We start from the raw sequence: 14,438 nt of genomic DNA on the forward strand, positions 1-14,438 counted from the left end.
GTATGCATGTATGTATGCATATAACTGCATAGAATTGACCTAATGGGTAACTGATATCATTACATGTTATTCTTCTTCACCTGTACCTATAGAGTAGAGTGGACATCAAACTTTAATAAGTATTCTGTATTCTAAGGACAGGACAGGACAGAATAGAGTAGAATTCTTTATTGGCCAAGTGTAATTGGACACACAAGGAAAATGTCTTTGGTGCATGTGCTCTCAGTGTACATTAAAGAAAATATATACTAGTCAAGAATCATGAGGTACAACACTGAATTATTGTCATAAGGTTCAAATAAGCAATCAGGAAACAATATTAATATAAATCGTAAGGATACAGGCAACAAGTTACAGTCATAAGTGGGAGGAGATGGGTGATAGGAATGATGAGAAAAACTAAAAAACTAAAAACTAAGCTTACTTCAATCAGTGTTTCACTAACATCTTTGTTGATTATTAATTACAATTTGTAATAATTAATTGCATTGACCAAAAATCTAAATCAAATAGAAAGATTCTTGCATAAAAGATCAAACTTCCTTTCGCACAATGCAGCCCATATATAAATCATATTTTTCAGAGTATAAGACGCACCATTTTCCCCATAAAAATGCTGAAAATTTGGTTGTGTCTTATACTCCAAATGTAGCTTTACTAAGCTATTTTTAACCCTAATGAAGTGCTAATGTGAACTTCCATGCTTTGCTAGCTAAGCAATCTTCCCATTGCCTGCTTCTCTCATTACTTCTCCCTTCAACAATCATCTATAATTTAGCTATCTAGCCATCTACTCTAAATCTATCATCCATCTGTCTGTCTGTCTGTCTGTCTGTCTGTCTGTCTGTCTGTCTGTCTGTCTTTCTGCCTGCCTGCCTGCCTGCCTGCCTATCTATCTATCTATCTATCTATCTATCTATCTATCATCTATCTATCTATCTATTATTTATCTCATCTATCATCTATTTACCAACCTAAATTCTGATTGATGATGGTGCCTAATTTCGTAAATTTATTCTCATACTCTGATAAACATTTTCTTTTCTTTTCTTTTTTGTACATTTTGGTATTGAATACATGTTTTAATGGTTGGTATACATTGTTTACATGAGAGATTATTGTATTCACTTTAGTACCAACATTTTTTAATACCAGTGTCCATTTTGTAATTCATAATTGGTTATTGTGTCTACTACCTTTTTGGTCTGAAATCTTCCCAACTGGACAAGGAACACAATTGTAGCAGCAGAATGGTTGTCCTTCCTTCTTCTTTTGTCTGTAACCTGGATGGCATTTCTCATTACACAGAGCAACAGGAAGTATCTATCAATATGGCAAATAAATAAATAAACATGTCCTTGAAAACATAGCAGTCTATTTGCTATAGATTTTTTTAAAATCTGGGGAGCATTTTATAACTGAGTGGAAAATATAGGCATCTAGGTGAGTTTCGAAATTCATCACTAGGTCAAAGACTACAGCTCCCTAGCCAGATAAGTAATAACAGGTAATTGTTTCAGGATTCCATATTTAACTCCCCAAAATATTTAATCTTGAACTAGAGATATAACTATTAAAAAATAAAGAAAACGTTCAAAGTTCTCCTTTAATTGAGTCCTGACCATAAATGATATAACCCTTAGGTCATAGAGTAAATATAACAAGTCATATTTGACTATGAAAAGATTAAACATTCTTGTCCAAATGAATCTGATTTTGTATGTCAAAAAAGTGAGAAAAAACAGTCATGTTTTTGGAAGGGGTTATTTTAAACATATAAAGGGAATAATGAATATTTTTCTGTTTCCTTGTCAGTCTGCAGCTGACTTTGATATAAAAATAAAGGCTGTTTGTTCTAAATGATAGCTTGTAGTATAAAATATATTCACTGATTTACCTCTAAACTCTATTGAGTAGAAATCATTGGGTATAATTTTTTTTCTCAACCATACATAAATGAAAACATATCAATGCCTAACAATATATATATAAAATTTTCTTATCTTAAAGACTTAACAAAACATCCTAAAATTCTATTTTTGTTTCATTAATCATAATTTTATCATTTAAACAACTAAAGATAATAATAAAAAATTTATATTTGAAATAATATCAATCTTAAACTACTTTAAATTTGTGTTTCATAATTAATTAATGCTGCCACCATTTCTCTTTTGGTCATCCAGGTTTCTACCATCCAATTTCTAATTCTCTTACATTACTTTCAAGATAATTATCTATTTTAACTATTTTTAATTTCAATCCATTCATAAAATTTTCCCCAAATTTTATAATATTCCAAATCTTTTTATCTTTAATTTTCAGTGTAAGTCTATTCATTTCAGCATAGTCCATCTTCCTTAACACCTCTCTTTCTGTTGGTATTCTATTTAGCTTCCAATTTTGTGCATATATAATTCTAGTAGCAGTCACTATATGGATAATTAAGTATATTTCTTCCTTATTAATTTTTTCTTGCAAAATACCTAACAAAATATTTTAGATTTTAGCTCAATAATCTTTTAAAATAACTTCTCAATCCATGTTTGAATTTCCATCCAATATTCCATGCAGGTCCACCACATATGATAAAAGAGTCAGGTACATAGTTCCATTTCCAGCATTTCATCAATTTATTCTTAAACATTTTTGCTAGCCTCTTTGAAGTCACATGCCATCTATAAAACATCTTATACATATTCTCTTTAAATGCTGCTGACATCATTATTTTATCATTCCTTTTCCATAATTGCTGCTATTGAGTAGAAATTATTATGGCTCTTTCCTATTTAGCTTTCCACATCTGAAATTTTATTTGTATTTGTAGTTTACTTGATTAAATGAACTATGCCATGTGATAGCATCTTCATAAATAGTTAATTGATGATCACTTAAAGCTTGTGGATCCAAATATCCAACTTTCATAGAAATAAAAGATTTGTTTGGGAAAGTGATCCAGTTGATAACATCAAATCCAGCTACCAATTCCCCATTTTCATCAAATGATATGGTGTCTCCAACACTATTGTTAAATGAAATGGTCCTTAGGAAATGGTGAAGCTAAAGTGAAAGAAGCAAACAATTTTAAAACATTGTGACAAGAGAAAAATGTCTCTTGGTTGATATCATTTATATAATTTACAAAAGGGAAAAGCAAGATGTATGCTCAACACCTCATTGTAATAAGAACTTTCTCTAAGTATGATATTGTTAAATATATATTATATATTAATTAAGAATATAAAACAGTTACCAATTTGCATAGAAATTGTTTTTTCTAAACTGTGTCAGATAATTGAAAAGTCAGAGGCGAAAACAACAATGAAGTTTTGGAAAGGTCTCTGGGAGGTTGAAAAGGACTGTTACCATTGATACTATTTTTGCTAAATTTTACTTAGGGTGTTTAGGATGGCACCCAAGGTGGCTATAATCACTGATACTATTTTTGCTATTTTACCTGCCAATGTAGTAGTTTTGGAGGATTTAACCTAAATGAAAGATAAGATTTAATTTGGGTGGAAGATAAGAACATTTTATGCAAAGCGTGTACTATGGCATGGACTGCATTGTAAATGCTGTAACTGTGGCTAGTCATAGTCATTTCAAAGAGTGTCCCAGGAAGACTTTCCAAGTTCTCTTCTCCGGTGCAAGAATTGTTGTTCTCTTTACCCTCATAAGAATTAGGAAAGAGGCAATCGAATGCTTGTTCCCAGAAGATCTTGATAAACCCATCTTCTTTTGACCAGATGGGGTGTAGAGAATGCAGAAATTCTGTAAATCCAAGCACTTCTTTTGAATGACTTGCCAAAGACAAGGCACCATGAAAAAAATGTATATCAAAATCTCGGTGAAATGTCTCTGATGAGAAATCCCACTGGGCTGTCATAAGCCACACTTTGCCTATGGTTACTTGTGTTGAACTTCCTAAGCTTCCATAAAGATATAGCAGCCATTTCAAGAATGCCACAGCTTGAGAATCTGCATTTACAATATAGACTTTGACATAGGGTTTGGCTAATGAAGCAGCCATAGCAACAAGGGGTTCAAATGACTCAAAATTCTCTAAAACACCAGAAAGGGTTAGTGTTCTTTCAATGATTGCTGCACAAATTGCATACTGGGAAAGCATGGGTAACAAGTCCTGCACAAATTTTTCTCCTTGATCATCATCTGGTGAAATAATTCCAATCCATTTCCATTGGAAAAAAAGGAGCAGCTTAATAAGTCCCATGTATTGATTTGTTTCACTAGGGATCATCCGGTAGAAAAAAGGGAGCTGTGTTTTAATGTTCATTACTGGAGCAAACACACAGCAAGCAATCTAAACAAAATATATATTAAAAGAATAAAAGAAAGATAAATGATAACAGTTTATTCTGAATTTTTCATATACTATCAACATTTTCATGTCTGTTTCTTTGTTTGTAATCTTCAAAACATAGAACATATGAGCTTTTAAAAAATCAATATACAGTGATCCCTCGATTTTCGCGATCTCGATCTTCGCGAAATGCTATATCGCGATTTTTCCCACCCGATGACGTCACTCTCTTCCTTCCTTTCTCATCTTTCTTCCTCTCTCTCTTTCTCTATCTTGCTTCTTCCTCTCTCACACTCTCTTCCTCCCTCTCTCATCTCTTTCTTTCCTTCTCTCTCTTTCTCTATCTCTCCCCCTCTTGCTCTCGAGCGGCGGGTGGCGGGCGGGCGGGCGAGCGGCGGGCGGGCATCAGCGAGGAGCCGAAGATCGGGGTTTCCCTTTTGCGTGGGCGGCGGGGAAGACCCAGGGAAGGTTTCTTCAGCCGCCCAGCAGCAGCGAGGAGCGGCAGCAGTGAGGAGCCAAAGATCAGGGTTTCCCCTTTGCGTGGGCAGCGGGGAAACCCTGATCTTCGGCTCCTCGCTGCTGCTGCGCTGCCGAGCAGATCAGCTGCTGGGCAGCTGAAGAAACCTTCCCTGGGTCTTCCCCGCTGCCCACGCAAACTCCACCATCTGCGCATGCGCGGCCATGGAAAAAGGGCACGCATGCGCAGATGGTGTTTTTACTTCCGCAACCCTACATCGCGAAAAATCGATTATCACGAGAGGTCTTGGAACGGAACCCTCGCGATAATCGAGGGATCACTGTACATCAAATAACTGTGACTTATTACTTCATTGGAATACAAATTTTAGAAAATTGTGGGTATTTCATAATTGCTGCCACACTTGTGTGTCACATTGGCACACTATGGTAACCAGGTACAATTATAAAATCATAATTTTCAGTGCTATCTGACAACTTTCTAAGTCAATGGAGAGGTCAACAGGAATTCATTCCTGTTTCCACTGCTTATTTGCCTAGGTGTGGTCATTCTGCCGCACTTCATAGGTTACAAGTATCCCTGAAACTATGGTTTCATAGGATGTGTGCGTGTGTTTGTTTGTATGCATTTATCTCTCTCTCTCTCTCTTTTTCTATACATACCCTATACATATATGTATAGTTAGACTATGTGTATATTCCAATTATACACACACACACACACATATATATGGTGTGTGTGTGTGTACTCTGTCAAACACCATATTTTTTCCTGTCAAATCATATAGTTTGTAAGCTATAAAAATTTAATTGCCTTGGATATGGCCCCTGGAGGGACTGAGAGGCAAAAAGGAAGCAGTATGTTCCATCCCATATTTGGGTATACAGAGTGAGTCGACATTACTTGACAAAACAAAACATCTTCCCTGGTACAAGCTGAGAGGAGAAGAACCTGTGATCTAGAGGTTAAAGCTACTGCCTTACAAGCAGCATCTCCAAGTTTAAATCCTGGTAAGGGTATGGCTAGCTGATGAGAGCAAAATAGCTTGAAATAGATCTATACTAGTCTCCCTTCCTTTTCCTTATCAACAAAAATATATTATACATATACATACATATATGGTTTTGTGTGTGTGTGTGTTTGTTTGTTTTCTGTCATTTATCAGCAAAAATGTTACACAGAGAGGGGGAGGGAGAGAGAGGTCTTAGCATATTAGGGTCTTTTTCCATGTAGGATTGATAGAATCTTGGTGACGTTTCGATGAGGTCTTACTCATATTCTTCAGGCTGATGCTTTCAACTTCGTGCTAGAGCGAACAAAGCTCCTCAAAATGTTCCCAAGATTCTATCAATCTTACAAAGCAAGAGACTCAAATACACCAATATCTACATACTTATTCCCATGAAAATCTACAAACACACACACACAACTATATTGTAAGCCATTCAAAGTTACTTCAAAGTGCCATATGAGCATCATATAATGATATATATTCACCTCATACTTTGAATGACTCACAACATAATAAATTATACAGATATATAAACAATTACAACAATAAAATAATATTTAAATTACAAGAGATTTTTAAAAAGTACAAATTTAGAGCAGAGAGACTTTTCTGTTACTGTACTAGCAACCTGCAACCAACGACTTCTGCTTCCGCCAACCAGCATAGCCAAATTTTAAGACATTTCCTGAAGTAAAAATGATTGGGCCAGATCTTACTTCCTGCAGCAAGATGTTCCAAAGAGATATGTCAGAAAAGACTCTTCTGAACCTCACCAGCCACAATTTTTTGACCAGTTGGGACTGCAGCAGACCTATTCTACTAGCAAGATTGGGATTAGTCTGTCCATTGGGTAAACAGCTCCTCTGATTTCCTGGACCTATGCCATAAAGTAAGGTTTCCCAAACTTTTGGATCTCAGGGACCACCAAGGTCATAATTTTAAATCCCGTGGACCACCAAATTCATAATTTTAAATCCCACTCAGTCTAGTTCATCATTCTGAGTCTTGCAGATTACTAATAAGATTTTCTTTAAAAAAGATGAATACATTTCTAAAATAATGACCAGAGACCTTCTCTTTTATTAAAATGAAATACCCCTATTTAATATAACAAATCATAAATGCTTATTTAATTATAATTATTAAATAAGTAAATGCTTATTTAATAACAAAATCTTTAAAGGTTGTTTAATTCTAAAAAAAAATTATCACCATGGCAACTATTCAAATCAAAGATTATCATATCATTTGATGCCATTAAATATTACAGTTTTCAAAATATAATTAAGATCAAACTTAACTAAAATGAATATCTTAGAAATAAATAAAATAATTGGATGATAATCAGTATCCTCAGAGCAGGGTGACTGTTGTAATGGTCAAAACAATAATGAAGCATATAGCTTGGCAATAGTTGCTTCAATTTAAGATTAATGTAACATCACCCTGTACCCAGCACATTTCACTGATGACTATGAGCATCTTTGTCCTATGGAGGTAGGTAATAATTTCCACAGGATACATTAAAACCAAAACAAAGCAGGTGCAAAAAGCAAAGGGGAAGCAAAATGTAGGAGGAAGCCCAGGATGAGGGTGGGTGGAGCAGGCCAAAAAGGGCAAGGAAAATGGCCACAGGTGTCCTGTAGGTCATGTGGTATATTCAACAGCAGCCTTTCTGGGTAGAGGGGAGACACTACATGCCCCCCTCTCTCAGAAAGCCTGTGAAAGGAATATGTGTGAAAGCCTCCTCTGGATTATCTGGAGGGAGTGGGGCAGAACAGAAGTAAAATTCCTTGCTCCTGGATTGCAGATGGGATGGAGAGGAATTTGCAAATGAAGCATCGCTACCCCAAGCCACTCTTCTCCCTCCCCAATAGCCCAGTTCTGCACTGGCTCCAGACTGTGTGAAAGGCTACCAAAATGTTTACTGCCACACTGTGAGTGTGGCTTATTTTGTGGGTGTGGTTTGATGGTTATATGACCGGGTAGGAGTAGCTTGCCAGCTATGTGACAAGGCTGGAGTGGCTTGACAATCATGTGACTTGACCAAGGATTTTCCAAGAACCTCAAAACAATACCCTTATCAATGGACTCAAAACAAGCAGGTCATCGAATTCACCCACATCCTAGAAGTGAGCAGCTATAGAACAGTGAAATGACAGAAACATCTCACTTAGAATTTTGAAGGCACATTTTGAACTTTGTCATAAAGCTGACTTAATGATTAAAATGGCCACTCACTTACTCAAAGGCAACAATTTAAAGTGTTACTTTCTACTTTCACCGCCTAAGTCAACATTCCAATGTGCTCCATTCCAAATAACAGTCTTAACCCTCCTTACTGGAGGCTACAAACAAAATCAAGGTTTCTGGCAAAATATTAGATTTCAAGCATTATTCATTTTATTTTCTAGAGTAGGGATTCCCAAACTTGGCAACTTTAAGACTTGTGAATTTTAACTCCCAGAATTCTCCAGCCATATATGAAGACCTCTGTTCTAGATAATACTATAGCCATTCGGAAAGGAGGGGGAGGAAGAAACCCAGATCATATAGAATTAATTCTGGATCTTATCTCCTTATACTTTTCCTAGACACTTTTGTTTGTAGCAGAATCACCGACTTTAGGGTTTTTAAAAGCTTTCAGGAAGAATGTAGAGGGTGCCCAAAGAATACACCCTGCATTTTATTTCAACATCTTTTGGTGCAAATTGGGTGCTCTGGGTGGCGCTCCATTTTTGCTACCCCACTGTGTTTCCCCCGATCTGGGCAGCACCCCACCCATGGAAAGGAATCATGTTTGGAGACAATTTGGATTTCAACCCTGGTGAAGGTCCACTCAATAATGCCCATTCAGCCTGCTTCCACTTGCCTTGTACTGTATGCCCTCCTCAGGAGTGTGAAAGCTGGTCTGGGAATAAGGAAGTGCCTTCCCCATCTCTCCCCCTCCTGTTTGCTGCCAACAGCTCCAGGCACCCCCAGAGTGACTTAGGTGCATCCTGTCCATTCTCAAATGCCTCCAGAGGCACCCATCTACCCACAGTAGGTTGCCAGATATATATGGTCCCAATTCCCACTAGTTCCCACAATCTTGTTTCTTCTGGTGCTTCTGAAGCATGAGATATGGTGATGGCCAAGCCCCTCCAGAAAAGCCATCAGCAACCCCCACCCTCCCGTGGTCCATCTCTGTTATTACCTGTGCCAGCTACCATTTTCCTCAACAGCCTGTCACCTTGAGGATAAGTGCAATATTAAAAATTGAAAAATACAAAGATTTTTCTGAGGACCACCAAAATTTTCTTATGAACCACCAGTGGTTGATAGACCACAAGATGGTGACCTAAGCCATAAAGGACTTTAAATGTAAAGACCAACACCTTGAATTGGACCCAGAAACAGACTGACAGCCGGTGCTGTTTTCCTAACATTAATATTAATATATGCCACTCTAGAGATCTCAAAAAACTGTCTGTACTGTTGTATTCTAGACCAAGTATAACTTCCAAATATTCTTCAAAGGTAGCCCATGATGAATGTGTTGCAGTAATGAGATGGCATAAGCAGAACATCACAATCCAGAAACGTGGTTGTTGCAGAAGCCAACATTGTGCAAAGACTCTCTGATTGTCACCTCTTTTTTGGGCAGCAATCACATTGATCCTAAAGTGCAGATGCATATTTTGTCCCTACAATAAGCACAATATTAGTTCTGAGCCCTAATAGCAGTTTCATAGACAAGAATCACATAGTTTTAGAAAACCACCATCCAAAGAGAGAATTTGAGACTGTGTCTATTTGCAAATGTATATAATGGTACCTTTATATATAATGGTACAAATGTTTTCAAGGTATAAGAATTCATCAAACTGAAGTTAGTTTTTAAAAACCATAGAAATAAAGTGGGGGAGAAATAAATGTAGCAGGTTATATTGTATCTTATCATCTTAAGTAGAATGTAAAACTAGAAAAGAGAACAGAAAATTGGTTTCCATGAGGCTGTCCTTAAATTACATTCCTGAGCTAATGTTATTGTGATTATTCCTTAAATATAAATTTATCAGCATTTTAAAATTCACGGCCTATCTGCACATACCTGTGGAATCTTATAGATGCCTAAAATAGTAGCCATATGTAGAGAGACTTTCTCATCAAGTCCTCCAATGACAGCTATCAGATTAGCTTGCTTCTTGCAGCTATAATTTGGAATAATCTTCCTCCGGGCAGACAGAAGTTTCAGGGTGTTTTGATAAGACATCTTTGCATTATTGTAACTGTCATAAATATGAAACCCTATGCTGATATTTGGCAATATATTGGGATTCTCATTGATCTGCTGCACAGCAAATATTAATGAAAGGACATGTTGGTAATTTTTTAACATTGCCCTGAGGAAAGATTTATATAATTGACATATATTTTGTATGCAGTTTCTGTGTCTAGACGCAAAGTTGAAAATGTACATATTCCTTTTTTAAAAAAAACTGTTTATTTATAATACAATTAAAAAAACAAACATAAAAAACAAAGACATGGACAAGTCATGATATTCCATTTACATATTTTCATTGAGTTATTTCTTTTCCTAAATATAGGTTTTTGTCTCTATACAATAATATGAAAATGTATACATCTCCAATTTATCACTAAATTATAATCTTGTAGATATTGTCCTTGTATGAGTTGGTTAAGGTGAAGAAAATGTGACTGCTGCAAGGGTGAAACTATATATATACCTGTTGGATTCATTGAAATTATTATATTAATTTTCACAAAAACTAAAAATGTACATATTCTTATATATTCTTTATAGACATCATTTAAATACTCTTTCACAAAAATATTATTTCTTTGTTTTGTGGATAAATTTAAGTTACATACTGTATCTCCAAGCCATGCTGAATGAGAAAAGGCTGTCTCGGTTTAGGATTAACTCATAGTATTTTCATAAACATGGTTTTCTTGACAGCATTGTGAAACTGAATTGCCATTCCCTTCATGATTTTTTATCTGTTTACCAGTTTAATCCACAAGACTTCCAGATTCATATCCTAACAACAAGCAGGTCTAAAAATGCCTGAAAATGAAGATCCTAGTCTTCATTAGGGTCAGCTAAAGATGCAAAGTTGCCTAAAATCAACTGTAAAATCAAATATCAATTTGTTTCATTTTGATTTATTTTACATTTAACTGTTTTGTTCAAAAGCAATAAAAATATGGATTATGGACTGCTTAAAAGTGCTAAAAGAAGTTTTAAATCTCAACAAATCACAGTCTGCTGTAATTTAGGCATTGCAACCAAAGGAACAACTTGCACTGGCATCATCTAGGTCCTTTTTCAAAATAAAATAAAATCCAATGGAAAAATAAAGTTTTTGTTGCTTCAAAACCTCCAATGGAAGTAATGCCTTGCTGTGGTTTTTTTTTTCTAAAGCAGAATGAAAGAGATGTAGCTAAGATTTCTTTCTTGTTCTCTTCTTTCTTTCTCACTGCGCTTTCAGCTATGGCACACTGCAAACAGATTGAGAAGTACGGTGTATTTATTATTCACTTTTGCCCCTGAGATTATAGGTTCAAGAGGGGAAAATCAGATGCAACCTGTGAATTTTGTTCTTTTTTTTCACTCCTGAAAAGATGCTGAAGAAGTTAATTAACTTTTTTAATTAAATGAATTGGTTTTCATGTGATTTAATGGAATTGAGCTACATATATTATTGTAAAGCTGTAATTCTTACTAGAGTAAACATAAATAGAAAGCATAGAATCTCTGCAATGCCAATAGAATATGCAAAAGAAATGTACTGAGATCCAGATACCTTTAGAAAGATTAACAGATTATCTGAACCCATATAAATTATAAATATTCAATTTAAATTTTAAATGTACATAAATTTGAAGAATAAAAGATGGTACTGTACTATTGTTTGTTGAAAAAAAGAAAGTGAACAAAAAAATGGAAATGAAACTGACATTTTGTAGAAAGAAAATAAAAGAAGTAGTAATAAAAATATAATAGAAGTGGTGAGATAATTAGTGATAAAGAGATTGAAAAAGCAAAACCTGGTAACATAAAATATATTACACAAGAAAGTAAATAGAAATTATTTTTCAGATTTTTAATAATTATTTTCCAAAACTCGTTTTCCAAGTTCTTTAATAAACTAGATAATTCAGAATAGTCCTATTTTTTGACTTGGAGATATTAGTTCCTATTTCCAATCTCCAGATGATATTTCCTTACATGAGTTCTTCTACCACCTTTGTTTCGGGATGTTCCTCAAAGTTGCTTATTTCTAGCAGGGAATCAAATTGTGCAGCAATCCCTCCGATTATTATGTCCCCCGGTTTGGAATACTCATATGGGAACTGGAAGGGATCAATCATAGAACAGATGTTATCATGTGCCTTGAAATTAGTTAGGACCAGGGGGGGCAGTTGCCAAAGGAAAAGCTGCAGCAAAAATATCCTTGTCTTAGCATGCATTGCTTTAGTTTCAGTGCAGTCTATTCATCAACTTTACATATTGTTAGATCTGGTGAGTGAAGATACTGGAGACAGGCTTCAGACAACTAGCTCTTTATTCAACTATGTGCAGACTCCAGCAAAGAGCCAGTCTGACAGCTAGCCCTTTTATAGGGAGCTGTCAGATGGCTGGACCAATCAGCGGTTTCCATTCTTCCACTCAAATGAAGGACCTGGTTGTAACCAGGCATTCTCAATATGTAACACATATTTTGCCAGTCTATATTGTGCTGTACAATTAAAAAGGATAATAAAACCATATTTCAATCAACCCATAATTTTAATAAGATTAGGTTTTTCTTTGGATATCTCTCTGAATGTATGCAGATACCCTATATATATTCACTTCATTCTTTCCTTTTGAAATTTGCAATATTATTTCAGTGTATCACTGCATCATAAAATCAGAGTGCAAGCTTTAAATAAGTAGCTTATTCTCAATATATTAGGCTGAGAAAAATAACCTAGATTAGTTCATTACTAAATTTTAATTCCAAACAAGTTCAGAAGATCCTTAATTACTGTTGTGGTTAGCTCCTGCCCAGCTCCTGCCCCAAGGAATGTGGAGGGGGATGTGGGGGAGACATCCACATGCTGCAGGCCTGTTTTGCTCCCAGTGGAATCTGCTGACAAAGTCTCCTCTGACCAAGGAGATGTGAGTGACAGGGAGCAAGGGAGTTTGGCAGACAGCCCAGGAGGAGATCAATCATCTGTATCATCCCTGGATTCTGAACAAGAATGAATGACACATCCCCGCATGCGTAGAGTGATGCATAGGAGACAACAACTGAAGGATTATTACAAGAGAAAATGAGGCCACCTATGGTTGGGTGAGGCTGCTGTTTTAGCCTCATGGCAGTTTATCTGATTCATTGTTTCATCAAAATTGTAGTTTTTGTGCTCTTCAAGATTGTGTGTGGACTCTCTGGACTTTAGAATTGGACTCAATTTCCCAGTTATTGGGTGAGAATTGGATTGCATTTAACCTGTGCCTTGTGTGTACCAGAAAATCCCTTTGACATTTAAAAAGGGAGCTGTTTCTGTTTTTCTGTTTATAAAAACCTTTGGGTTTTCCTTTTATCATGTGGTGTGTGTCTTCCTGGACTAATTACCATTACTTATTTTTCTGATGAAGTGAAGCATCAGACTGATTGGGCCTGTCTATCTTGTTGATCTTAGTTTTTAGTTTCAAATGCACTACAATATTCTAAATAAATTTTAATATGCTGTTACTGAAAGAGTTAACTGGCTTGAGGAAATGTACCTGAGTTTGGCAGAGAAAAGATAAACTATATATGATGGTCTTGGTATATTCGGGTTTCTTCCCGTGTAGGATTTGGAAATTTCTGGCGACGTTTCAACGAGGTCCCACTCGTCATCTTCAGGCTGGTGTTTCTGTCCTTCTTCTAGGGCAAACACTGCGAGACCTGAGCTGCCCTCCTTCTATAAATACTGGTGGCTGGGTGTGGCTTGATGGCTCAGCAATTGCCTGCTGTGTAGAAACTTCCTGGTGAATCAGTGGAGTAATGCCTGGGGTCGTTGATGTAGCTGAGGTATGCTGATTAGTTAATGGTTGTAGATTAGGCGTGATATCCTGAGTAGTTGGAGCTTGCAGGCTACTTGATTGTTTTGCAATGTGTGTTCTGAGTCTGGTTTCTATGGCTGGGATATGTTTCAGGGCTGGTTTCCAGATGTCTGGTAGGCGGGAGGTATCATCCCGCTTGTTCATATTTTGGGGATGTTTTTCTATCTCGATCATCCCCAAAATATGAACAAGCGGGATGATACCTCCCGCCTACCAGACATCTGTTCTGCCAGTTGTAAGCCATTAACTAATATTTCCTGTCTGCAGCATTTTGTTGAACAATTTGACCATTTTTGCATGCAGGCTGGTCAGTTATTTCAGCCAAAAACCATGCACCTGATCAGTGACCTCCAAGAGATCTTTCCAGAACTTTGTTGTTATTTTCACCTCTTCAACCATTACTCAAACGTTTACCAAGTCATTGTTACCTTATTTGCAAATTTTTATAATTTACAGATCTCAACAACAGGCCTCAAAACTTGAAAAAATGGTAAATGTATCAGTAATGAAATATTTGAGTAAT

At 36.1% G+C, this 14,438-nt stretch overlaps 1 protein-coding gene across 1 annotated transcript in view; it reads right to left on the bottom strand.

Moving 5' to 3' along the window:
• The window catches only part of LOC139155311 (vomeronasal type-2 receptor 26-like), a 15,454-nt gene extending 1,140 nt beyond the window's left edge, over positions 1-14,314 (bottom strand). Inside the window, exons 1-6 of the mRNA XM_070730430.1 lie at positions 14,252-14,314; positions 12,050-12,174; positions 9,905-10,196; positions 3,458-4,321; positions 2,833-3,060; positions 1,197-1,323 (exon numbers count right to left, since the gene is read on the bottom strand). Of these exons, the coding sequence (XP_070586531.1) occupies positions 1,197-1,323; positions 2,833-3,060; positions 3,458-4,321; positions 9,905-10,196; positions 12,050-12,174; positions 14,252-14,314 (1,699 nt within the window). The remainder of the gene's footprint in view (positions 1-1,196; positions 1,324-2,832; positions 3,061-3,457; positions 4,322-9,904; positions 10,197-12,049; positions 12,175-14,251) is intronic.
• Positions 14,315-14,438: the final 124 nt, after the last annotated feature.

This window comes from Erythrolamprus reginae, unplaced genomic scaffold (genome assembly GCF_031021105.1).
Source record: "Erythrolamprus reginae isolate rEryReg1 unplaced genomic scaffold, rEryReg1.hap1 H_1, whole genome shotgun sequence".
In the NCBI taxonomy this organism is placed as follows: domain Eukaryota; kingdom Metazoa; phylum Chordata; class Lepidosauria; order Squamata; family Dipsadidae; genus Erythrolamprus; species Erythrolamprus reginae.